At 59.1% G+C, this 25,465-nt stretch overlaps 7 protein-coding genes across 7 annotated transcripts; 4 read left to right on the forward strand and 3 right to left on the reverse strand.

Annotated features, from left to right (window-relative positions):
* Positions 1-1,085: 1,085 nt before the first annotated feature.
* Positions 1,086-2,272, reverse strand: BKCO1_3100066 (mip family channel protein; the record flags this gene model as incomplete). Its single annotated transcript, XM_020274343.1, has 4 exons — positions 1,086-1,231; positions 1,304-1,694; positions 1,772-1,989; positions 2,044-2,272. The coding sequence occupies 4 exons, from the start codon at positions 2,270-2,272 to the stop codon at positions 1,086-1,088; spliced, it is 984 nt and encodes a 327-aa protein (XP_020129578.1).
* Positions 2,273-6,596: 4,324 nt separating this feature from the next.
* On the forward strand, positions 6,597-7,868 carry BKCO1_3100067 (l-lactate dehydrogenase; the record flags this gene model as incomplete). The annotated part of the gene is made up of 1 exon (XM_020274344.1): positions 6,597-7,868. One exon carries the CDS (start codon positions 6,597-6,599, stop codon positions 7,866-7,868), a length of 1,272 nt encoding a protein of 423 aa, XP_020129577.1.
* Positions 7,869-13,828: 5,960 nt separating this feature from the next.
* BKCO1_3100068 (aliphatic nitrilase) lies at positions 13,829-15,131 on the forward strand (the record flags this gene model as incomplete). The annotated part of the gene is made up of 2 exons (XM_020274345.1): positions 13,829-14,004; positions 14,198-15,131. The coding sequence occupies 2 exons, from the start codon at positions 13,829-13,831 to the stop codon at positions 15,129-15,131; spliced, it is 1,110 nt and encodes a 369-aa protein (XP_020129570.1).
* Positions 15,132-15,527: 396 nt separating this feature from the next.
* Positions 15,528-17,476, reverse strand: BKCO1_3100069 (mfs transporter; the record flags this gene model as incomplete). The annotated part of the gene is made up of 2 exons (XM_020274346.1): positions 15,528-16,114; positions 16,168-17,476. The coding sequence occupies 2 exons, from the start codon at positions 17,474-17,476 to the stop codon at positions 15,528-15,530; spliced, it is 1,896 nt and encodes a 631-aa protein (XP_020129569.1).
* Positions 17,477-18,419: 943 nt separating this feature from the next.
* BKCO1_3100070 (glycoside hydrolase family 125 protein) lies at positions 18,420-20,126 on the reverse strand (the record flags this gene model as incomplete). The annotated part of the gene is made up of 2 exons (XM_020274348.1): positions 18,420-18,510; positions 18,667-20,126. 2 exons carry the CDS (start codon positions 20,124-20,126, stop codon positions 18,420-18,422), a joined length of 1,551 nt encoding a protein of 516 aa, XP_020129636.1.
* A 1,997-nt stretch (positions 20,127-22,123) lies between these two features.
* BKCO1_3100071 (l-fucose permease) lies at positions 22,124-23,632 on the forward strand (the record flags this gene model as incomplete). The annotated part of the gene is made up of 4 exons (XM_020274349.1): positions 22,124-22,276; positions 22,328-22,386; positions 22,442-22,811; positions 22,877-23,632. 4 exons carry the CDS (start codon positions 22,124-22,126, stop codon positions 23,630-23,632), a joined length of 1,338 nt encoding a protein of 445 aa, XP_020129637.1.
* Positions 23,633-24,449: 817 nt separating this feature from the next.
* Positions 24,450-24,898, forward strand: BKCO1_3100072 (uncharacterized protein; the record flags this gene model as incomplete). The annotated part of the gene is made up of 2 exons (XM_020274350.1): positions 24,450-24,474; positions 24,525-24,898. 2 exons carry the CDS (start codon positions 24,450-24,452, stop codon positions 24,896-24,898), a joined length of 399 nt encoding a protein of 132 aa, XP_020129634.1.
* Between the last annotated feature and the right edge of the window lie 567 nt (positions 24,899-25,465).

A 25,465-nucleotide genomic window follows, 5' to 3' on the forward strand; every position in this document is an offset into this window, starting at 1 on the left:
CGGACCGACTGGACGGCCAATGGCCTTCGCTCCAGGGCAGCAGAAGGCGGACGGTGATGCTGAAGAGGAGCAGGAGGAGGACCAGGAAGGGGCGGTGGCGCCAAGTCCAGGAAGCACGCAACGTATGACCCGCGTCGGGAGCCTTCCGGCGCGGGTGGTCGCAGAGACAAAGCAGAGGTCAATATGCTGGCAGCCCTTGTGCGGCGCCGCCCTTCCACCCGTCGTCGCTTCTCCATTGCCGCTTGCCGCATGGCGGCCCGACTGCAGTCGCACCAGGTACGCGCGCCCTTCCCCGTTGTGCCCGGCCTGGTCCTTCCTGCCTCACCACCACCGACAATGGAAAAGCGGGCACGGTACTTCTGCGGAAACGAACGGACCACCCCTGGCGGTGCAGAATTGCAATCGCAAAAGGCGTTCCCCCGGACTCTCGATCCCCGGCCCCTCTGGCCTGCGCTTGTGCGGTTTGCGGCGATCTTCCGCTGCACGGCCACCCGGCGATCCCGCCAACAGCCCCGCCCCCTCGTTCGGCCTCCCGTCGCACGCGAGACGAGAGTCCGACTCACTAGCTACCTATACTCGTGACAGTCGACTCGGGGCGGTGACGACAAGGCACCTTCCTCTAGGGCTTACGCCGAACCTGCTGACCGAATCGAAAAGGCGGCGTAGAAGTGACGTAGACGACGGAGCGCAGGGCACTACCTACGGCACGGGGACACCGTTGGCAAGAGGGGCCTTGCAGATAATCTCACAAAGACGGTCGATGCTATGTGATACACTCCATTCCAGCTAACTGCATTAAGGAACGATCCCGCCCGAGGAGACAACCAAGTAAACCGACCCTCAAGAGTCCGGAAATAAGGGAAAGAATTCAAGTCCACCACTGCCGCCGCCTTCGCTTCCCCTTCGCCTCGCATGATCAAACTCGTCCATGCCGCCAAGCAGCAGCTGCATCGGTTGCCACTGGGCCCCCCGGCGGCGCCCCTCAGTCTTGCCTTTGATGCTTGTCCTAGATAAGTCGTCGTCGTCGTCGTCGTCGTTTGCACCACGGCTGGGCTCGCCCGCGTCCATTGTCCGCGGCGACAAGCTCACTTGTGGTTCTGGTGGTTGTTGTGCTGGCGTAGCGACGGGTCGTCCCACTGGTCCTGGCCGGGGTTGGCCTCCTCGTAGCGCATGTGCTTCAGAGTCTTGTACAGGCCCGCCGCGATGGTGGCACCCACGCCAGGTCCAACCCCTGCAACACAAAAAAAAGTCAGCATCTCATCAGCTTTCCTCCGCCAAATGCAACAACAACAACAAAACTCACAGTAGATCCAGTGCTTGGTCCAGGTGCCGCTGATGACGGCGGGCCCGAAGCTGCGGCAGGGGTTGAGGCTGGCGCCGGTCCACTGCACGCCGACGAGGTGGGCGGAGAACAGGGCCATGCCGATGCAGACGGGGGCCATGAAGCGGCCCTTGTGGTTCTCGCCCGCGAGCATGAAGATGGACATGCAGAGGTACGCCGTCAGGATGAGCTCGATGCACACGGCCTGCGCCGTCGTCGCCCCGTTGGACGGCTGCGTCACGACCCCGAACTTGGTCGGGATCAGCACGTCGACGATGACCGATGCGAACATGCAGGCCAGCATCTGCGCGAGGAAGAGCACCAGGCACCGCATTGGCGGGATCGAGCTGGTCAGGAACATGGCGAGCGTGACCTGATTAAAGCCGCCACTGTCAGAAGAAGAAGTCCTGTTCCTTGTAAAGTGGAGACGGGGGGTGGGCCGGCGCTTACTGCTGGGTTGAAGAGGCCTCCGGACACCCGGAAGAAGATGAAGACGTTGACCATCAGAGACAGGCCGAAACACAGGGAGATGTACAGGACGGTGGCAGGGTCGAAGGTGGTGTTGTCCGGGTCTTGCAGCGCGCCCCATTGAGCGACCTCGGTGCCTGCAAAGGCGAAGAAGAGGAAGGATGCTGTGCCCACGCATTCACCAGCGAAGGCAATCGAGTCTTTCTTGCGTAAGTCTTCAGAGTCCTCCCGAGGGGCAGGTCAGGTATACTTACGGTTCTTCCATTGAGACCGTCCGAACCCGCTGTCCATGATCCTGTTGAAAGGAAATGGCAGCGGCTTGTATTCCGTGTTGACCTGGAGGCCGACCTCATCGACCTCGGGCGTCGTCCGGTTGTCGGTAGTGGCCGTGTTCTCCGAGTGACGCGGAGCCTTTGTGTCTCCACTGCTCCAGCGGTGGCCGGCCTCAGTGGAGGGACCATTGTTGTAGGCGGAGGATGACATGGTGAAGGAGTTCCAGGAGCCGATGGCACAGGTACCTCTCTGAGTGCAGACGGAGTGAGAACGAGTTCGGGCTGAGGAGTGAAGTCTGATAGGGAAGAAACTGGAGGCAGCGTAGCTCCACGGCGCCTTTTAAGTGTGTCCATGAGCTCCTCCCCCGGGTTTTGCTTCTACGAGCCACTGAGAGCACATCCCAGCTCGCTGGTGGCGATGTCAATCAGTGCCGTCCCCACGTCATGCCTTGGGCAGCTTCGAGCAATAGGACCTGCAGTCTTCTGAGCCGGGTCTTACAGCAGCGTTCCAGCGGAGGCCGGCGTCTTGGGCACCATCGCGGCGTCTCAAGAAGATCGGAGATCCCTGGCCGGCGGTTTTCAAGCGTAGGGATGGCAGCCGCCATGCTGTTGGTCAGCGTGGCAGGAGCTCGACATCGGCTTGTCCTACAAAAAAGCAGCCCGGCGCAGTCCCTACGGGGGAAAAGAAACGTCGGCTCGCTGGACAGGTGGAGAGACGCGGTGGCAGGCGCATGAGGGCTCGGACGGCACAGGGAGCTCCCCAGTCGGGATTATGGCGAGACGCCGTACCGACGCGGAGGTGTGCAGTGCGCGGTGCTCAGAGACCTGGGGGGCAGCCGCGCGCTGCAGCCTGGCGGCGACATACGATACGTCTCCCGAGCAGCTTGCTCTGTGGCCCCGCCAAACAGGGCAACCGCACGCTGGCCGCGGCACAGAGGAGCAGTCGGCTGTCCGGGCAAGGCTCGAGGGAGAGGTGTACAGGTGCAGGCTTTGCGCCATCCAGCACCGGCGCCGGGGAACCCACACACACGCCAGCAGGCCTCGCTTCCCCACGAGCACACAGAGTCGGCCTCCCCTTCGCAATCCGGCACGAACTGTCAAAACGTCGTGGCCGTGGTACGTGACGGGCCGGCTGGTTGCACGGCGTCGCGCTGCGACGTGTGGCAGGAAAAAGCAAAGTGGACGACGCAGCTCGACCAGGCGGCCAGGATCGGACGGCGTCTTTAGCTTGACCGCAGCTTCCCCTGCTGCACGGCGGCGAGGGCGAGAGGGGTGAAGAAGTGAATGCCCAGCGGCGTTGTCGGCGAGCATGCGGCGGCGGCGACAGGGAGGCCCCCGGGGAGGCCAGGGATGTGATAGGGCAGCCATGCAAGGTCTTCCTTTTGTGGCCGGCTGCTCGACGAACGGTGCTTGGCGCCTTTGGTTGGGTGCCATTGCAGCGGCGGCTGGCCATGTCTGCGGAGCTAGGCGGGGTTGCTGCTCTCTCTCTCCACAACGGCCTCCGGCTGTGGCGGCGACAATTCGCGCAGAGGGCTGCCAAAAGGAAAAACCCCACGAAGCCACTCGCCCAGCCGGCGCGCCGCGGGGAAGCTGGTCGTGTCGCAAGGCGCCCTTATCGATTGCCCCCGGCACACCCTCAGGCGAATTGCCTTTTCGGGCAGTGCGGGCTCGTGCGTCATCATCGCGCTGCCTCCAGCACGCCCCGTGCTCCATGACGAGCAGCTGTCTCAGCCGCCGGGACAGGGCCTGGCCCCGGACGCCATGGTCAGAGTAAATCGTTCCGCTGGATCCCGGCCTTATCGCCCGCCTGGTCCCAGCCGCCTGCCAGCGCTCATTCCGTGTTCCCAGCGCCATTGCGCATCCGGACTCGGGCCCCCTGCTCCGGGACCGCTGGTCGAGTGTCGTCCGTTGCCTGCCTTGGCATCCCATGAGATTGCGTTTGTGGCGGCTATGGGTAGTCAGCCCACGCCGGCTCCTGCGGACCTTGGCCCCTCTCACATCAGATCACTTTTCTCGACACTTTAGATGCCGTTCAGATGACCTGATTCGCCCGGTGGAACCATTAGCTGGCCATGGTGTGACAACGTTGGGCTGTCACGGTTGCTCCACTGTCGCCAGGTTCCCTGTAGTCGCGGACCTCCTGCAATGGCCCGTCGGGTCGAGGCAGAATAGAATAACAAGCGGCACCTTCACGACATGATGAAGGCAGCCTCCAGTGTATCAAGAAATGAGGACCTTTCTAGGACGGCCGTGGATTGAGTGTACTGGACGAGGTATAGTTCTTCAAAATAAAAGAGGCGGGGCCACCAGTGGGTTGTTCCGAGCGAATGCATTGGGAATGGCCTTCATCTTGATACACCACAGTGGAGTGACAGTCACTTTCCCATCTACCGACACCTCCTGGGGGCAGACTAAGGGGGCCACGGCCAGCCAGTTCAGACGTAGAGGTCAGGCATCTCGTAAAATCCACTTGAGTCTCATCCTTGGGTTCTCCTCCCCCGTAAAATCTGGAACTCTGAGGGCCATGGGTCGTGTCAGAGCTAGTACAAGCGGAAGTGGCAAGCAGGCTTGTCTACGTGGCCATGCTGTCTCTCTGCAAATGGATGTTTACTCAGCTGTATCCTCAATGCCGGCTTGCCTTGGGCGAGAGCCTACCGTGGTGGCGAACGGGATGGGACAAGCTTGGACGTTCGGCCAAGCCGCGTGTGAAGAACTTGTTCACTGAAGCCCAGTGAAGGCAGAAGCTCTCAATTCACAACAAGCCATAATCCAGTGTCCTTGAGTGCGGTTTGTAGTGTGTTCGGTGCTTGAAACGTGGCCGAAACTATACCTCTCGTCTCGTTCCCAGTGCGTGCCGTAAGCCACAATGCTAGTACTTGACTTAGAGAAGTGTGTGTGGGGGGCAGTTGCGTTTCGTCTCTGGCAGGCTTCAGGCCGTTGCTTTGAGCATCGTCGGTCGCAGATTGACGGCACCTGCTGTGAGCGTCAGAGAGCGCCAGTTTGACGACGGTGCGCCATGATTTATATGGAGCACCCACAAGATCAGAGGGTGGTGGATTATCCTCGCTGGCTGACTGTCGAGGCGGCGCACGCTCAGGATCCGTCGAGTGAGGGCATCTCTGCCGACGTTGCCCGCGGGTGAAAACACCTGTGAAGGTGTCGATTGCTCACCATAGGAGTGGTGCTCGAGGTTTGGGTCATGAAGAGGGATATCAAGCAGTGTGGGGAAGGTCCCGAAATTTGCAAAGGCCAGTTGGAGCTGGGAGGCTGGGAATGTCGGATTTCTTGTAGGGAGCGGCCACGGTGCGGAGAGGCGTTTACTTTTTCGGCGATGGTTGCGCAAGGCGAAGCGCCCGATTCATCGGTGAGGGAAAAAGCAACGACGATTCTGCGATTGATGAACTCGAGCTCTGACTTGACCCGACGACCAGAAATGGCCTCATACGGCGGACAAGGGACCCAGCCGAAGATCAAGCTGAGTTTCCCGGTCGTTGGAAGGGAGTGTGATGCGTGTTTCGAGCGAGTGCCGTCGGACGCGACGATCACGGTGCGGGTGGAGAAGACTGGTCACGTTTTGCGGCCATGCTTATTGCGGCAATCCCACCGCCGATCGACACGCCCGCACCAAAGCCCTCACGAGCACGTGCGGCGTGCCTTTACAAACGAACATCCATGAAGTTCATGAAAGCTTCTGCTTGATCCAAACCCACCACCAAAAGTGAGACTGCGAAGCTTGCGGTAAGATGCTTGAACGCCATAGAGCCCAAGTGGCGGCGCACGACTCACTGGATTGGCCAAACAAACAGTACAAGCCGAGTGTTCCCGCGACATGCATATTCAGCTTGACATGCTACAAAGAGTCCTGCATTTGCCAATCAGCTGTACGCATACTAGTCCCGGAACCATCAGAAGCGCAAACGTCACGCACCGAAGCCACCAAGCCGGAGAGGAAAAAGCTAAAAGCTCGCAGCAAGCGCAAGCGCTTACTCCGCTACCACTGTGGCGTTTTGTGGGCCGTATATTGCATTATCCTAGATTCGGAGCAGCCGCTAGGTGTTGACAAAGCGCTCACCGGCTCGTTGGGTCTGCTTGTAAGCACTCAGTAAGTTTACCTACCAGACCTAGCTTCTGTTACCTTCTGGGTAGCATCTTAGCGGATAAGAGTCCGCCTGCAGTCGAACTCGAATCATTATTATCGGCAGACCGAGCCCGATGAACATCAACAACGGCATACCTTTATCTAGCTGAGCCTTCCGTAGCCTTGATCCAATCCGCGTGGGTCGTACCTGTCATTTGCTGTTCTGACCGAACCCTCCCGACCTTCTGCGAGATATCTCCATCGAGGCCATCGCTCAAACCTCCGGGCTATCCGCAATGTCGCTGGATAAGCCCATCTAAGCAGGCCATGTTGAGGACTATGACGACATCGGTGACGTATCCGAGTGGGCCGGCCGACGTTAGATAAAGACCGCTGAAAGCCAAAACCTCAACATAAGCAACACAAGCCTTCCGAGACAAGGAGAGATCCTCGCATCATGGCCCAGAACACGCAAGCCGATCCTATCGCCTACGAGCAGTCCGTTTTCCAGGCCGGCCTCCACTCGACCCGCCCGCCTTTCACCTTCCAGCCGTCACGATGGGAAGAGATGGCCCGCAATGTTCTCTCAGCCAATTCTTGGGGTTACATCCATGGAAATGCGGGCGCCGGCCAGACTTACCAGAAGAATTTGGCATCCTTCTCTCGTTGGTCCATCGTCCCGAACCGTCTCGTGCCGAGCCGTAAGGACGACAATGGCAACGACCTCTTCAGCGACACAGCCACCACGGTCCTGGGCCAGGAACTTAGGTTTCCCATCGCAATCGCCCCCATTGGAGTCCAAAAGATCTTTAATCCCGAGGGTGAGAGTGCTGCAGCAAAGGCTGCAGCTTCGGTGGACATTCCTTACACCCTCAGCACGGCAAGCAGCACAAGCATCGAGGACGTTGCCAAGGCCAACGGAAACGGAGTACGCTGGTACCAACTGTACTGGCCGAGCCGGGAGCACGACGACATTACCATCTCTCTGTTGAACCGGGCGAAAGCAGCAGGATACACGGCCCTCTTCGTCACCCTGGATACTTACGTGCTGGGCTGGCGGCCCTCTGATATGGACAATGGCTACAATCCCTTCATCCACGCCGACAGAATCGGAGTGGAGTTGGGCTTCACCGACCCTGTTTTCCGGAAGAAATTCAAGGAGAAGCACGGTTACGAGATCGGTGAGACCACGGACCATGAACCTTCAGACATGGGCCGTAGCGTCTCTCAAGCGGCACAAGAGTGGACAAAGATTGTGTTCCCCGGACACTCGCACAGCTGGGAGGACCTTGAGTTTTTGAAGGAGCACTGGGATGGCCCCATTGTGCTCAAGGGCATTCAGAGCGTTGGCGATGCCAAGAAGGCCGCTGAGTCAGGGGTTCGGGGGATTGTGGTCAGTAATCACGGAGGCCGACAGCAAGATGGAGGTAACAGCAGCCTGGGTGTCCTGCCACGCATCGTGGATGCAGTGGGAGACAAGTTGGACGTCATGTTCGATAGCGGGATCCGATGTGGAGCCGATGTTATGAAGGCGCTCGCCCTAGGGGCCAAGTGCGTCTTCGTCGGCCGGCCATATGCATACGGGCTCGCCATTGGGGGCGAAGAGGGCGTCAGACACGTTCTTCGAGCAATGTGCGGCGATCTGCTCATGAACATGCATCTCGCCGGCGTGCGTGGCCTTGACGAATTGACAAGAGACAATTTGGTGAAGGAGGACGACTTGTTCTAATGCAAGGGCTGATAGATGACGAAGCCTCCCTCGGAAACGGCGGGCTGATTACTAATGTCTCTAGTAAGTGGTTTATATAGCAGGGGAGGAAGGAATAATGGTGTTGTGAGTTCCTGGGCGCACTGGTTGGGTGAAGGTGACAGAAATATCAAACCGTGTTAAAGAAGTTGGACTTTGTTGGCAAGCTGTGATAAGCAGCCTTATGGTCAGGCTCGCTGTATGGAGCTGCGAACGCTACGGTCAGACGCCAATTTCGTGGATAGGCAAACTGCAACAGTGGCCCTGAAACTTTGTCTGCTTTCTAGCATATTAGTACAGTGACAGTGTCGCGGGACGGAGACTATTGGCTGAAGATGCAGTCGATCGAGCGAAAGAGAGCTGGACAAATCAGGTCAGGACTCGTGTACGGTGACGGATGCAAGCATCGTATTGGCCCCCAATGGGAAGAGGTGCCGGCCACCCCGCAATGACTGGCAGCAGGATGCACAAGAGAAGGGCCGGGCCGCTGGGCGACGATTGCTTCCCACACAGGCTGACCGGACGTGGCTCGGATGCGACTCGACAGAAGGGGATCGTGAGCTCAAGCCGGCTGGTGGTGAGAGGGCGGATGACTTGCATTGCATGGCGGGCAGCGGTGCGGGAGGAGCGGCGATCGAGATAGTGGCTTCGCGGCCGGAGAAAGCGAGTTGTGAGGACAGGTGAGATGGGCGGTGAGCGACGAGGCACTGGAACAGGTGAGGGCGAGACACGGAAGGGGGGCCAAGTGGCAGCAACGGGCAGGCCGCGAGACAAGGCTGAGAGGGCTAAGTGGCTAACGGCTTACAGGAGTTGGATCGACGGCGGCAAGAGCGACCGAAGAGGCGCGCCCGCCGAGCGGCTAGCCAGTGGGAGGCATCGCAGAGGGGGTTGGAGTACGTGGGCTCCGGCCAGAGGGAAGCGCGATTACGTGCGAATCGACGCGTCGACGGGCGGACCGCGTTGTAGCTGCTCCGCCGGCGCAACAGCGATGCAATCCCGTACGGAGCCAGCCCAGGTCGTACAGAACGAGCAGGCGGCAGGCGGCAGGCGGCAGGCGCGCGCACCACCGGCAGTCAGTCGCGTGGGTGCCGGGCTGCACTGCGCCAATCAGCCCTGTCGCACCCGCCTCCCCGACTCGCGCCAGCACAAACACCGCGCCGGATGCCGGCCCTGCGCTTCACGACTTCCGCGCGCTGCCGACACTGGGCTTCCCGATGGCCGAATCGCCGATGTTCGAGGGCGCCGGCGCAACACTTAGCCTCGCGCTCGCCGTTGCGCTTTCGATGGAGCCCCTGCAGATCGCACCGCACAACAAGCCTCCCGCCGGCCCACCGCTGGCCCTGCCTCGATCAACTGGCAGCTGGCAGCTGGCCACCGGCCGCCGCTAGGGGCCTTCTGTCTCCGCACGCACGCCGCTGGCCGGGGCGCCTCCATGAAACCGGCATGTGCGGCTCGCAGCGTGGGGCCCGCTGCGGCACTGCTCCCGCTGGGCTCCTGCCGTCACAGAAGCTTATTCATGTTGGGCCTCCGCCCAGTCTGCGCGAGTCCCAATGCGCGATGCTCTCTCCACCACCGCCTGGACAGCAACCGGGGCCACCTGCCAGCCCGGAAGCCCTCAGACCTCGAACCCCTCCGACTATATAACCTCGCCCGCCGAGCCTGTCGCACGAACTGCCCTCGTCAGCTCGCATTCACCCCTCGATCCCTCGCCATGTGCACCCAAATCATCCACTCGTACGGCTGCGGCCACCAGATCATCGAGAAGGCTCCCTGCGCCGCCTCGCGAGCCTCGGCCTGCGGCGTCCTCAACACCAAGAATTTAACTCATGGCGGCAATTGCGACAAGTGCGACCAATAACACGTACGCCGCCCTCCTCGCTCCTGCGACTCAAGTGCTCATGCTTGCCCAGCCCGCGCTGCGCTGCCCCGTCACACCGCTCGGGATTGTAAGCCAGCAGCAGCATACATCTTCGAGTCATGGCCCTGTCCGTTCCAAGCCTCCGCGAGCACCCGCTCCGCTCCAAGTCGCCGGACCTTCTCCTTTGCGGCCGCCCGCGACGCTCCAGGCCACCCTCGCCATCACCTTTAGCCGCACCACCTACCCCACCAAGCCAGACGACCGACCGTTAGACTAACCGCGCCTCTCTTGACGGCTACCCGCCGAGCTAAGCTTTTTCGGAACCTCGGAATTACGGAACCGCCCGTCGAATCAACCAGCGTCGCACACAAAACACTTTCCAGACCCCGGCCAACTTTTTTTTTCCCTCGCCAAGTGGATCTTGTCCGTCTTTCGATTTTGCGCAGCTGTGCCGCAGGACCATCCCACACGCCAGACAGCCCCCGACTGTGGCTTGCGGGTGGATTGAGCACGACGTTCAGGCTGCAGGCCCATCTGCACCGACGGCACGTCTCAGCAATGCAGGACGACTCGCGCCGCCAACCCTATCACCAACCATCTATTGCCCTAAACATGGTCACAAGCCGACAATCGTCACTTTGCTGTGGAGACGCCTGTGGTACAGCTCATCGATCGCCCTTCTCTCGTCATTGCCAACGCACGCCTGTGTTCGCGAGGACCTTTGCTGTCCGGCCTTCCCTTTCTGCAGAACCGCGCGTCCCATGCGATGCGCGTTTGCGGCGGCAAGAGAAAGAGCTGGCAGAAAAGGCTATAACGCGAAGCCGATAATACCCCACCGGCAAGCAGGCTTTTCCCTGCCAGAAAACCTTTCCGTCCCCACCTCCCGACCTCCCCCCTTCATTCCGCATATGCACGTCACCTACTATAATCGTTCCCCACATTCAAGGCCTACTACATACCTACGATCTTGGACATTGAATTGAACAAACCACAGAGACGCTTGGAAAAAGTCACGGCCGTTGTTTAGAGCACAGGAAGTGGAAGTTTTTCTTTATACCCGTTGTTTATCTATTGTCGGTTAGCGGTTCATGTAGGATAGGGATCAAAAGTATATTGTTTTGAGTCTCCGATTCTTCAGGCCCTGAGCCTACTCCGCAATTGCCTCCCGCATGCGTCTTGATAATGAATGGTTGGGCCTTTTCGTGATTCCAGAGATCTGCAGGCAGCAATCAGTGTGGGGCGCATTCTTCATTCCATCAGGATGCCTCCACCCTACCCGCATCCGACGCTAGGTACTCGCGCTCGTCCCGATTGCGTACAATTGCAAAGCCAACCAACAGGTAGCAACCGAAGTTGGTTGTTGGCAAACACCATTGTTTCAGAGCTCGAGACAACAGCAGCGCCTTCCCTCGGTCAGATCTGCCGGGTGGGGCGGGAAAGGCAGGCGGGCCGAGTCAAGGCATCGAATGATGCAGAAAATAGACGATGGTTGGGCATCCATCGAAAGTAATTGCGTATGTGCACACCTCCCATCACGTTCACATGCGCCATAAATGAGAGAGTGGACTGGATCAGGCAGTGCTGCTGTGCCACGTGCCGGGTTTCTTCTCTCGTCGTGACATGCAGGACTTTTTTTTTTTTCTCTTTCTTTCTCTCTCTCTCTCGATCTCTCTTTCTCGCTCTCTTCCCTCTCCCCACCTCACCGTAGATCAGTCCACGACCAACAGTAAAAAAAAGGACACCATGCCCTGTCGAGCACTGCGCGTCATTCGTTTATGCCGCAAACCTGCTTTTCGTTGTTGTTGTTCGTTTCGATTGGGGGCCAGTGTGCAAGGTGTAGGACGGGTGAAACGAGAAGCCAGAGCGCAGGGGAGAGGGGCGGGAAGAAAAAAAATCGGAGCGAGGGGAGATGGCACCGAACGAGTGGGGACGTGAGAATGGAATCACCGGCGCGTAACGTGCTGGGACCGATCGCCGGTGAGCTTGTTCAGCGGCACAGGCTCGCTTCCAGGGCAGTAGGGGTGTAGCCCTCACTGCGTCTTTTCAGCACCATGACGTCGTGGCTTCGATGATACTTGTGGAGAACTGGGTGTTGTTGTCGTCCCTTGTCGCGGCAAAATCACTTGTGGAGTACTACATGGCCTTGCGAGTGAGAGAGGGGGTGCAAGCTGTGAGGATGGTTTGCGGCCGGCTCCGGCCCTGATTTGTCATGTGGCGAGCGCGGCGAATTGCTGAGCAGGGGAGCGAGACCAACGTGTGGATTTCGAGAAGGTGGGACGGGAATACGTGTCGAACTGAGTTGATCATGCAAAGTGACTGTTGCTGCCTGGCAAGGCTTCGGTCGACGGAAGTGTCTGGATGAGAAAGGGGCAGTCGACTTCCAACCCAGTTGCGTAGCTGGACGCACGTGTATGATTCGAGCGATGTGCGTGGGCTTTGGCAGTGCCCGGAGCCGTCGAGTTGCTAAAGGCTCGCCAGCTATTGACGAAAGGATCGTGAGCAGCGCTCCACATCTGGTGTGTCAACAGCCGAAGAGCATCGCGGCAACCGCTTCACTCTGTACCACGATGCTGATCTCATTGCAGATCTGCACCTGAAGATTGACAGGCTTACACATTCGTTCGCGATCCTCGGTTCTGAAGTTCTACCAGCCGAACTTTGTCCAGGTTGATTAGTTATGGTGGAGCCCACACCAAGGCAGACCACGTGGCCCACAGGACCTGCATGCACACTCGGCATGCAGCTTCAGGACTTGGCTGGCACCTGATGTCCTGCAATTGGCAGGTCCCGAAGAGATGAAGTCGTCTCTTAACGATGAGCACACACCAATGAAGCTCTCGTCCCCCGACCAGACTTCCAGAAAGGAGTCCTATCAAAGCCATGGTGCCCAACAAGTCGAATAGCAGCGGTTTGAACTCGAGTGAGGCATTCGAGTCAGCTCGGTGCGCATGGCGACAGCCACAGAGCGTTTGGTGCCTCGTGCGAAATGCACTTGTGGCACAGTGTGAGCCCGCATCACGTCCGACCATATCGGCGTTCACTATTGATTTTTGCAACACCGAGAACACGTCGGTCCTTTTTGGAAAAAGCAAACGCCATTTTCTTGTCTATGCAATACGCAGATGGGCGGCGAAATACATTGACGAAGTCTAAATTTACCGCTTTCGATGCGTCGCGGGCCAGCAAAACGACGCACCACTGCGCAATTCCATGGCAATGTTTGGACTTGGCGCTCCCCGTGGCGCATGCCGCATCACACTCCAGGGGGTGTCTTGTTATTACAGGCTTTGCTCGCTCCGGGCAATAGCACGCAGTCAGAAAGAGATGATCGACGTCTAACCAAAGCTGCCAACGCTAATGGCCTTGGGGCGGAGCGAAGGGTCCGGTCGGGCAGCAAAGGGCTGGCGGCTATATTTCTATGCCGCAGGCGCAGCTTGGACGGACCACGGTGTCTCAGATACGGGTTGCATATACAGGACCGCCCCCGGCGTCGCAATCCGCCGCGCGGTCTCCAATAGATGAACGGAAGCCGAGGCGGCTCCTTCCGGCGGGAGGCGGCTGCCGCGTCCAGTATCGGCCTCGTAGCGCCACTGTCACGCGACAAGGCGTCGAGGCAACGAAGCAACGCGCGTATCTCGTTCCGCTGTGTTGGTGGCGGAAAGCCGCGGAGGAGAGGGCGGGAAAGGGGCCTAAATGCCAGGTAGGGAAAGCGCGCCCCCAGATTCCGCTCCCCGCCCGCCGACAAGGCCCCGCCCTCGCTCCAATTCCGCACCGATCCCGCCCGATAAGCCCGCCCGACACTACATCTGGCAGACATGTCGCCCATCCGCCTCCGCCGGATGCGCATATTTCAGGCTGGCCATTTCCTGACGCTTCCTGTCAGACCGGCGTGCTTCGACATGGCGGCATTAGACACATGGAGCCTATCTGGGCAAGTGCTGCGAGAAGGACATGCATATAAGCACCAGAAGGTAGCCACGCCAGGAGGCTGACTCCACTACCCCGCATCATCGTCCCAATCCCTACATAAGCTGCCGCTTCCTTGCGCATCAAACACAGCATCCGTGCTTCTCCCGGACCGACAATGGCTAGTTCCCCTTCGACCATCAAAGTTGCCGTCACTCAGGCCGAGCCCGAATGGCTTGACCTCGAGAAGGCAGTGCAGAAGACGTGCGCTCTCATCAAAGAGGCCGCCGCCAATGGTGCCAAGATCATTGCCTTCCCCGAATGTTGGATCACCGGGTATCCAGCATGGATTTGGTCAGACCCCCTCCCCTCCTCACACTTTTCTCCCAACCGACTTCTCAATCCCACCCACCATGAGTTCTTGCAATCCAATTCTCCCCCCGTCTGCTCACTCTGCGTTCCCCAAATGAAATCAAAAGGAAAAAGGAAGAAAAAAAAAGTTAAGAAAGAAAAAGCCCACCATCTAACATATCAAACAACACCACAGGTCCCGCCCCGTCGACTTCGACCTCGCCAACACGTACGCCAAGCAGAGCCTGCGCATCCCCTCGCCCGACTTCTCCGCCATCCGCGCCGCCGCCGCCGCCCACGCCATCGCCGTCGTCCTCGGCTTCAGCGAAAACGACGGCGGCTCGCTCTACATCGCCCAGGCCATCGTCGGCCCGGACGGCGCCCTGCTCGCCCGCCGCCGCAAGATCAAGCCCACCCACATGGAGCGCACCGTCTTCGGCGACGCCGCCGGCGGCCCGGACACGCTGCGCAACTGCGTCCCCGTGCCCATCCTACCGCCGCCATCATCACCAATCGACGCCGACGCCGACGCCGACGCCGCCGCTCCCGCCCCCGCCGCTGCTACGTCGCCCCAGCAAACCGTCAACGTCTCCGCCCTCGCCTGCTGGGAGCACGCCCAACCGCTCCTCAAATACCACACCGCTCTCGGCCGACCCGCCATCCACGCCGCCGCCTGGCCGCCCGTCTACGCGCACGGCAGCGACAGCGCCGACAGCGCCACCCCCGACCCGACGCTCTGGAGCATGTCGCGCGACGGGTGCCGCAACCTGTCGCGGACGTTCGCGATCGAGGCGCAGGCGTTCGTGCTGCACGCGACGGCGGTGCTGAGCGCCAAAGGGATCGAGCGGATGGGCACGGGCGGGAGTCCGATCATGGGGAGGCCCGGGGGCGGGAGCTCGGCCGTGTTCGGGCCGGATGGGAGGAAGTTGACGGGGGAGATGGACGAGTGCGTCGAGGGCGTGTTGTATGCCGAGTGCGATTTGGATGAGGTGGTCAAGGCGAAGGGGTTTTTGGACTTGGGCGGGCATTATAGTCGGCCGGATGTTTTGTGGTTGGGCGTGGATGGGGGGGAGAGGAGGCATGTGGTTGGTGGGGAGGAGCGGGGGCAGGGGCGGGAGGTGGGTGCTTGATGGTTTAAGGGGGGAGGGAAAGGAGAAGGTGGTGGCGGCGCTGTGGGTTGTAAAAGAGATGGAGCTATGGCGACGCTTTGCGTGGGCAGTTGACAGCCTGGTATGGAGGGAGGAGAGGCGAGGTGGCAGTGGTGATGAAACAAGTAATATAACCCTCGTCTATAGTAGTGATATTAGTCTAGTTGGAACATTGCTCCGAAAGGTATCTAAGTGAGGCCGTGATTTAAAGCAATCAGGAAGGAAAAAGAAAAGAAAAAGGCCAAACCGCTTCTATGATATCAACCCCAAACGAGAATCCGAAAATCTTTCAATCCCAGCACCTGTCAACGCGGGTATTTCCAAAACAGTACTTTTTCCCATCCATCCAAAACCGAAACACTTCGAAAGGTTACCCTCTCAGTGCGCCATGACTGGGCCGCCAGCGGCCTTTCCAACGTTCTTTACGCCAAACATGCTGGCAACCATGCCGATGGCGGCAAGGCCAACGCAACACCAGAGGCCAGTGGCATATTGCTGCATGGCACCATGGCCCTTGCTGGTGTCAACAGCCTGAACGACAGCACTTGCAAGTGCCAGGCCCACACCGCTACCGATCTGGAAAGCTGTGTTGATCATGCCGCCGCACAGACTCTTGACGTTGACAGGAACGGAAGCCAGGAGCGCAACGGTGATGGTGCAGTAGACGATGGTGGTGCCGGCGACGCTGAGGACACTGCTGGGGAAGACGTGCTTCCAGAAGTTGATGTCCCCCTCCTTGATCAACGCAGATGGAATCGGGGCGATGGCGCAGATGGTCATGCCAACGATCAGAAGGTGCTTGGTGTTGAATATCTCGAGCATGCGGGACATGCCGAGAGAGCACGTGAAACCAGTAACACCCATGGGCAGGAAGCGAAGGGCGGTCTGACCCGCGCTGAGGTGCATGACCTCCTGGGCAATAAGAGTCGTGTAGTAGACTATCGTCTGGTATCCGCCGTACATCACTGGAACAATGTCAGTCGCCACTCTTTCAGAAAATGTGGAATATAACACTTACCGAACCCGCCAATCCAAAGTGCAGCAAAATTCTCCAGCTTCCAGAGCGAAAGTGGCATGATGGGGTTGGGGACCTTCTTTTCCACCCAGACGAAAGAAATGAGCATGGCAATGCTGACTAGAAGCAGCACGATGATGAATGCCTTGCCCCAGCCGTATTCACCGCCACTCGACAAGACAAAGCTGAGCAGAATCAGGCCGGCAGTGGACAGGCCGGCGCCAACGAAGTCCAGCTTGGGGCGCGTGTTCCCTTCCATCCTATCCTTGGGGAGGCAGAACCAGGAAAGGGAACCCAAGGCGCCGGTGATGGAGACGGAGATGAAGAACAGATAGCGCCATCCAAGAGAACCCGTCAGGAAGCCACCGAAGATGAGACCCATGCAGAATCCCACGGCTCCGGAAGCGCCGAAAATGGTCAGAGCAAGCGTGCGGTCCTTGGCGATAAAGTAGTTGCTGATGATGCCGACAGCAGATGGCACGGTCATGGCGGCACCAATGCCTTGAATGGCGCGGAAAATGGCCAGTTGGATGAATGATGTAGCCAGGCCATCAGCGAGGGTCCAGACACTCAGGGTCGCCATTCCACAGCAGAAGATCAACTTCCGGCCGAATCTGTCAGCCATGACGCCGGACAACAGAAGGAAGCCTCCGAAGGTAAGGGTGTAGGCGGAGATCAACCACTGCAAGTCGCTGCCGTCAACGTCGAAGTTCTTCTGGATGGCAGGCAGGGCAATGTTGACGCCGGTCATGAAGACGTTGTCCATGAGCTGGGCGCCGCAGGTGCAGAGCAGGACCAGAGCGCCTCGCCACGAGGCAATGGTTCCAATCTCGGGATAAGCCTGGTTGACGCCGTTTTCATACTCGGCAGGGGTGCGAGTTCCAGAAGATGATCCAGGCGACGGCGGGCGCGAGATGTGGTAATTGGATGCGGGCGACGGAGGGCGAGTGGAGAGGGGCGTGTTGACGTTCGAGGGCAATTCACGAATGGTGCTGAAGGCGCCGGGCTTCGCAGGCTTCGGCCTCTGGATAGAGGGAAGCTCGAAGACATTGTCCAGCGACTCGCGCCTGTACTGCGAGTGGTGGCCGCTGATGGCCGAGGCGCTCCTTGCTAGAGCCTCAAGACCCTCTGGGCGCTCGTCGTCGAAGGTAACACGCGAGGTGGTGCTCGTGCGACGAATGGGGATGCCGGGAAGACCGGCAGGCGGCACGAGCGTTGGTGCTTCCTCGAGGGCAGAGGTGCGGCGAGTAAGAGGCTCGCCGTTGCCGTCGTGCGACTGGCGCTTCTCGTCGTGGTGGTCGTGGTGTGGCATGGTTGCAGGCACTGCGCTCCGGACGCGGGAAGAATATGTACAAGTGCGCAACAAGCGGTGGTCGAGCCCAAGGATGCAGTGGCACCGGGTGGTATTTAAAGCAAAATGAGCTCAGGCAGCGGTGGTGGTGGAGGGACCACATTGGGCCGTGGCGACGACGATAAGGCCATGCTGCGCGGGCTAGCACGCGTGCAGGAAAAAATCTGCTCAGGCGAGGATTGTATCAGCAGCCCCACTGATGGCAACGGGCGTGATGTCAAGGACGCGGATTGGTGTTGAGTTATGGGGTCTGGCTGCGACCACGGCGTTAGTCAGCAGCCCTACCGCCTGCCGCCCGGGCTCTGTTTCCCGACGCGCTGCTGTCCGCTGCTGTCCGCTGCTGCGCTCCTTCCCTGCCCGCGCCCCTTGGAGCAATGATTCCCGCCGCCCGTCTGCTCCTCTCAACCCATCTGCAGAGCACGCTCCTCGTCCGCCATGCTGAACCCAACCGCAGACTTTTTCGGCCCCTGCAGCGGCCCATTGTTCGAACCGGCTGCCGCACACCGGTGTGCCGTCGGGAAAGAGTTCCCGCACCGCCACCACAATAAAAATTACCCTGCGCCCGCAGCCTGCGCCGTCGTGTACCTGATAAACAGCCCATTCTAGCTCTCCCGCTCACCCGCCCTCTATCTGTGGGCCCAGGATTGGACCAAAATCTCCGCAAGAGCCCCATATCTGCGTCCGCAATCGCTCTCCATCCCGCCGCCAGTCGCCCTTCACGTGCAAAATGCCCATTGTCGCACCCACCACCGCGCCAGCTGTGACTCACGGCATGGTTCACCGGTCGGCGCTGCACCTCTGGACCGCGCCCTGATCGGCGCCGGAATCACGGCCCTGCATCAGGTTGGCATCATCGATAAGGATTACATTACTGCATCAGGTCCGCATGAGGGCCTCCCCGCCTCTACTCTTGGAAGCTCAAGCCCAGGATCTCCGGCTTCCGTTCCTCCAGATCCAGGATCATCTGCCCGAAAAGCCCGTTCGCCCACGAAAACCTGCAAAGCCACGCAGTCAGTCATGCGCCCGGAAAAGACAAAAGTCAAAAAACACCGCAAAAAAAAAAGCAACGCGGTCACCAGGGACGAAAATCGAAGCGGTAACGCGGAAGACGGAGCGAATTACCGCAAGGAGAAAGGGATCAAATCACTCACCATTGTCGCGTCCAGTCGCTCTGGTTCCAGCTGTTGATGCTCTCGTGAATCAGCCCCAGGCCGTCGGTGCTGCTCACAATCTCCTTCAGCGCGGCCACGATCTCCGCTTCGTCGTCCGTCGTCAAGATGCGCACGATGCTGGCCATGGGCCACGCCATGCCGGGCCCGGCGTGCGGCCCGCCGACGGCGTTGATGACGGGCCCGCGCATAAAGTACGGGTTGCCCGCGCTCAGCACCAGCGCACGCGTGTTCTGGTAGACCTCGTCGCCGACGTCCGTGTAGCCCAGGAACGGCGCCGCGAGCAGGGACGGGATGTTGGCGTCGTCCATGAGGTTGGCCGAGCCGTAGCCGTCGACCTCGAAGGCGTAGACGGGCCGCCCGCCCGGGCCGGCGACGACGCCGTGCTGCTCGACGGCGGCGCGGACCGAGCTCGCGAGCGTGCCCATCTCCACGGCCAGGCCGGCGGGCGCGTTCTCCAGCTGCCGCATGATGGCGGTCGCCGTCTCCAGGTAGCGCGCGAACATCATGTTGGCCGGGATGAAGAGCTGGAAGATGGTCGAGTCGTCGCTGGGCCGGAAGGCGGACCGGATGAGGCCGGTGCCGTTGTTGACGGGGTTGCCCAGCCCGTCGTTGGCGAGCGTCTCGGTTGCCCGGGTCGTCTGTCTGGTGAAGGTGTAGGGAGAGTCCAGGACCTGGCCGTCGGCGGCGTAGGTGGGCGTCTGCATGTCCTTGGCGACTTTCATGACGGCCTGGATGGCCGAGATCCACTGGAATCGGCCAAAGAAATCCAGGTCGTTGGTTGCGTTGTAGTAGTTGTCGGATACCTCGAGGAAGGCGGCCAAGGAGTCCAGCTCGTACTTGCACTCGAAGACGCTGGTGTTGCTGTAGGGAGGGTTGACGGTGTCGTCGCTGGCCGAGGGGTTCGTGTCGGGAGCAATGTTGGACTCGACGGGCGGCTGGAACGAATTGCAGTAGGGAGAGGTCAGCAGGTAGCGGGCTTGGAGATTGACGACGCCGCGGTAGAGCGAGGCGATGCTGTCAGGTGAGTCGGAGGCATTGAGCACCGGGAGGTAAGACTGCATCTGGTTGGCCGAGTCGCGTAGCCACATGGCATTGATATCGCCGGTGATGACGAAGGTAAGTTCCTCGTCCGAGTTGTTCGCGGCCACGCCTTTCCACTTGATGGCCGTGTCGAGCGTGTTGGGGTAGGCATTCTCGAAGAGCCGGTAAAGGTCGGGGTCGGCGATGACGTTCCCCATGCGGTCCACCAGCTCCTCGACGCCTGAGCTGTTGAAGGTACGGCATGCCGGAGCCGGGCGCTGGAAGGGCAATTGGTAGGTGCCGTTTGTGAAAGGCTCGTGCCTTTGAGCCGCGTAGTCGATGTAGTCGGGACACTCCTGGCCGGCCACGCCGCCCAGCAAGAGCGGGACAGCGGGTAGCAACAAGGCGGATTGGCGCATGGTTTAAGTGATCGACGAGGGCTGCAAAGACGGGAGATGTCTTGCAGCTGGCAGCAGACCGGGACTGGCGATCACTGGAGACGAACAGCCGCTGGGGACAAGGTCGCATTTTGTAGCTAGCTGCACGACACGATTGTCTTCGATGCTCTAGCACCAGCCGGGGTGTGGAGCATGTGAGGCCGGGCGAGGCTACCCCGCCGCCACGGGCTGGGATTGTTGACGGCGGATGCTACCTTCCCCGCATATTCAATCGGTTTCTGGCATCGGTCCAGGAACCAACGGGCTCTGGTCACCGCCAGACGGACACTCCTGACGTCAGCCGCGCCCGCCTCGGTGGAAGGTTTTCCGAAAGTGAAACAATAAGTACAGACACGACGCCGCCTTGACATGCTGTGGTCAAGCATGATGCTCCAGCACACTCTCACTTCAACCCGAGGCTCATACCAGATACGAGGTCTGCGAGAAGAGCTGAATTTCTTGTACGACAACGCTGCATTGACGCTCGTAAGCGGCTTCTACGCTCATGACTACGACATTCGGTCAGTGCTCCTGCGTTTTCCTTGACCTTTCTAGCCATCGCGTCGCTCTGCATTGCTGGATATGGGCCTTTAGCCGACAGAGGGAAGCACTGGCGCCCGCCGTCTTCACCGCGACTCGTTAGCCGGCTAGCTTTCTGCTCTTCTGCCCGACCGCCGAAAGTCTGTTGACTGTGCGCTGGTCACGCCGAGGGAAGAAAAACCAGAAATGCGAAAAAAAAGGCCTGAGGTCGGACCTCGGGAAGAGATGGGGTCACACTACCAAGGCATTGAGCGGGATCACAGTGCATTGGGAAACGGGCGGAGAGGCTGCACACAGCAACAAAAAGCCAAAGTTTACTCGACCGTGTGAGAATATTGCTCCTACCACCACTCAATATATGGCCAGCATTGTTTGGTTTCCGACTTTCCAACCCACAGCCGGAGATCACCGTTATCTTCAACAACGCGGTCTCTTATATATTTAGATGAAGCTATCGTTTGCGGCGCCAAGGATCCGCATAAAGATCAGAAGGACAGCGACGCGACTTGACGGCGAAGCGACGTTCTGATGGTTTCGAATCGAAACGCGCACGTGGAGACTCGTCGGCCCCATCCTGGCTCTTGCAGCAGCGGGAGAGCCCGAGACTGTGTACGATACATCGTATTGGCTCCGCCAGATAGATTGACGGCCGTCTTCGAGCTGCGCGGTACACAGTAGAGCGACGGACAATCGAACGGCTGCTAGCGGCCGCTTGCCGCTTGCCGCCTGCCGCAACGGAATCATCGTCGCCTAGCATCGTGGGATTCGATTGACAGCGGGCGCCTTAGCGGAGCTGTGCGAGCGCGCTGCTCCGTCGTGTCCCTCCAAAATTGCCTGTTGTGGCCTGTGTGCCGCCGCCGACACGGCACAACGTGCGACAGCAATCAATTGGTGACACAATAATGCACCCAACCACCCCGGCCATCGTCTTCACAATCCGCTGGGCTGCCAACTGCAGATTCTGTTCAAAATGACGTGGGAGCGAAGAAGGCGTAGGATCAGGATGCAAATCATCTCGCCCAAGGCCGCCCAGCACCCGAGCTCTGATGCATCCTCCGCCCATTCCAGAAGCCCGACTAGAACGATCCGCCAGATCTAGCAGCCTTACCAGCGTCGCAACTTACGGCTGAAGCACGATATCTTTCCAAATCCAGCATCCGAACCGAAGATCGCTGGCGTTGTAAAATTGGAACCACCATCTGCCTTGCGGACAACTTACTCGTTGCAGCAAGCCGCCTCCGCCCTTCCTGACAGCCTCACCCTACACTACTATGGGAATCCCCGTTGGCATTTATGCATACCCATGGCCGGCCCGCTCATTACACTGCCTACGCTTCGCTTCATCATCCAGCCTCTTTTCTGGGGTTGGCCACCCCAATGCTTGATCTTCCCGCCTACTCTTGCCGCCGCTCCCTCTTTATGCGTTGCCACTCGAAACGATGGCCCTCACTGACGACCTGGGTCCTCTGAGCTGGATCATCTCTGTTTCTTTCTTTGCGATATGCGCCATATCATTTGTCTTGCGCCTGTGTGCGCGTGTCTTCGTCGCCAGAGCATTCACCTGGGATGATCGGCTCATGGCAATTGCTTTTGTATGACAGCTGCATGACCTTCAGCCCAGTTGGAAGCTAATAACGGAGCAGGTGACACTCATCGCTGAAATGTACATCTGCTGGGAATGGCTTGTCTTGGGGGGTGGAAAGTCAGTCGAGAAGAACACTTCTACACCATCACGACCGAGTGCTGACATGTACCAGGCACGTCAGATTGGTCAGCTCCGAAAACTTGAGGAAGATCAGACTGGTCCGTAAATCTGCAGCAATCGCCTTCCTTGATTCTTCACTTACACGCAGCGCACAGTACGAGCTCATCGAGCAGTTCTGCTATCTTCTCGTCCACCTCTTCCTCAAGCTCTCCTTCCTTCTCTACTTCTATCGCACCCTGTACACCCCACGACTCTCGACGGTCATACGCATCACCGCCGTCATCGTCGCCGTCCAGACAGTGGCTTCGTGGATCTTTTATGCACTTCAGTGCCGACCCCTCGGCGCCTATATTGACCCAGAGGACTATCCGGATGCCACCTGTTATCCTGACGGCATCGCCTACTACGCGCCTGTCGCCGTCGTACGTTTCCCTTCGATCCGCAGTCACCAGAACGGCCGTCCGTCCCCGCTAACCAAAACAAACAGAACGTCGCCACCATCGTCCTCATCTACATCCTCCCCATCCCAACGCTCACCCAACGACCCCATCAGGACAGACAAGCCATCACGACCCCCCCTCCCCCGCGATCCAACACCGCCCCAACACCAAGCAATTACGCCAGCGACCCAGAACGACACCCGTCAGAAACCCAACCCCGACCCTCCTCCTCCTCCCCCTCCTCCTCCCCTCGCAACAGCAGCAACAGCAACAGCAACAACAGCAGCACCACCGGCAGCACCCTCGCCCTCTTCCTCCTCGCCGGCGCCGGCGTCGTCGTGTCGGGCCTGCGCGTCGTCGCCCAGTACCAGCAAGCCGCCACCACGACCAGCGCGTCCTACTCGCACCCCTCGTCCAACGACCGCACCTACAACCTCGCCCTGCTGGCCATGGCGACCGCCGTCGAGTTCGCCGTCTACGTGCTGGTGGGCAACGCGCCCGCCGTGCGCGCCTTGCTGCTGTCGCTGCTGCCGCTGCTGAGGAGGAGGAGGGGGGGAGGGTGGGGAGCTGGGAGGCGGGGGGGATGTGGTGATGGGCAGGAGGGGGATGGGGATGAGGATGGGTTGTGGGGGGAGGAAGGAGGTGAAGGCGGCGGGAAGATTACCATCACGTCGAGGGTTAGCATTTCGATTACGGAGGCGCTGAGGGTCAGGGACGGCCCTGCGTATTATCCGCGGAAGTACTTCAAGTTCGCGCGGCCCGGGGCGCAGAGCCCGACGCCGAATTTTTTGAAGGAGGTGTGAGGCAGCTCGCTTGCGGGCAGAGGGAGGGAGGGAGTGGGGACGAGGGAAAGTGGAGAGAGTGGTGGAGAGACGGGGCGGAGTACTGGGGGGAGGCTGTGATGCATGCATGCACGCACGCACGCACTGCTGCCGGGCCCCTCCCCCAACTTGCCTGCCTGGAACTGGTGTTGATCACCAGTTTTTTCCAACGACATTGACGACCGTCCGAAGTTTAGCAAGTCTTTCTTTCTCGCCATCTCCTTTTTGGGTTTTTCTTCGTCCGCTTTCCTTCTCATTTCCTACGTAGCACCCGACGCGAAGCCCTGTTCGATCTTCCGCGTTTTTGTTGTTCGGATGTTCTGCCGGTCGATTCCCCACATATAGCTATCTCCGTATATTGCGCTGAAGATCTCCTGATGAGGCTCAGCGCCGCACGTTTGGGGGCCAAAATGTTTATCCTTTCCCGTTTCTTCTCCTGCTTCTCCACTCCAGGGCAGCCGAGCCACCGTTTTCTTCTGTGCCAGTGAGTAAGGCGATGCTCGGCCCTTCGTGGACGTTGTTCGGGAATTCCGGTCTCCCGCGTGGTTTGATGGATCGACCCTGTATGCCTTCTTTCAGTCATACGTGTGACGTCAGGCATCCTCGATACAACATAGCCACTGGCTCGTGCGGCAAAGGGTGGTTAGTTAGGGCTATTGCCGTCTCGTATACTGTGTAGTTGCAAGATATAAGTAGTAGGCGTGTGGCAGCTCCAATGAGGTCTAGCAGAAGAGGACTATACACACACTACACTTGAATCAGAACCCTTCATTATCGCCTGTTATCAAATCAAACAACCATGCCGGATTTCATCAAGTTTGCGAGTAAGTCATCCATAAATACTAGCATGCTGGCTTATCATTGACATTATTAGTGTACGGCGCCATCAAGCCGCCTGCGGACTACAACCCAGACAACTACTATGTCGACAAGGAGGACAAGAAAAGCAAGAGAAACAAGAAGAGCAAAGACGCCAACGGCAACGATGACCGCTCGTCCGTCAGAAGCTTCGAGGGCTCGGATGAAACAGTCGTAGACAAGGACGGCAAGACCACCACGCGCCATGGGGGGAGAGAAACGAAGGATACCTTGCAGGCACCGGAAGGATCATCTCGCTCAAAGTCCAGGTCCAGGTCGAGAAGGAGGGTGAAGGTTCACGACGCCGGTCCAGGGGGTGCGAAAGGCGTGTTCAACAGCGTTTTCGGACAACACGGCTACGCCAATGGTTGGGCCAGCCTCAAATGGTGATGTCCGACTTTTTCATGTTGTGGGCTCGAAGCGGGAGGGACGGTCGTTAATGATGGAGGTCTACTGGTCAACGAACCCAAGTGGTGTTGGTGCTTCTTGAGCCCTGGAGAAGGTCAATGGACGTTTGTGGCTCTCTTTGGTCGGGAGAGTTATTTGGCCCGCGCTGTGTAGCATCATCTACGATGTAACGAATCGTGTTGGCAGGGGCGTCTCTTTTCTCACACAGCGGCATCGAAATTGATACCCGGCGGCCGAGGACGAATTATGGTTTGGTCAAGCAAGATTACATTTCACATTATTCTCTGAATCGCAATAAAGCCCAGTCAAACGTCAAGAGAAAGCACAGTGTCGAGCATGATGGTTTGCAAAGGGACACATAAGGTGCACGGAAATAGCGGCACAACATGCCCCTCTCGACAGCCAAGTCACCGCCTATCCCTTCCACTTTTGGGCTCGTTACCAGTGAAACCCCGCCAGCCTGATCAATGACGTAATAATAAGTAAAGAAGGGCAGGATCCTTCGGCGGCGCAGCCGCAGCCGCATCGGCGTCTGTGCGACGAATAAGC

Source organism: Diplodia corticola (assembly GCF_001883845.1).
Source record: "Diplodia corticola strain CBS 112549 chromosome Unknown scaffold31, whole genome shotgun sequence".
Lineage (NCBI taxonomy): Eukaryota > Fungi > Ascomycota > Dothideomycetes > Botryosphaeriales > Botryosphaeriaceae > Diplodia > Diplodia corticola.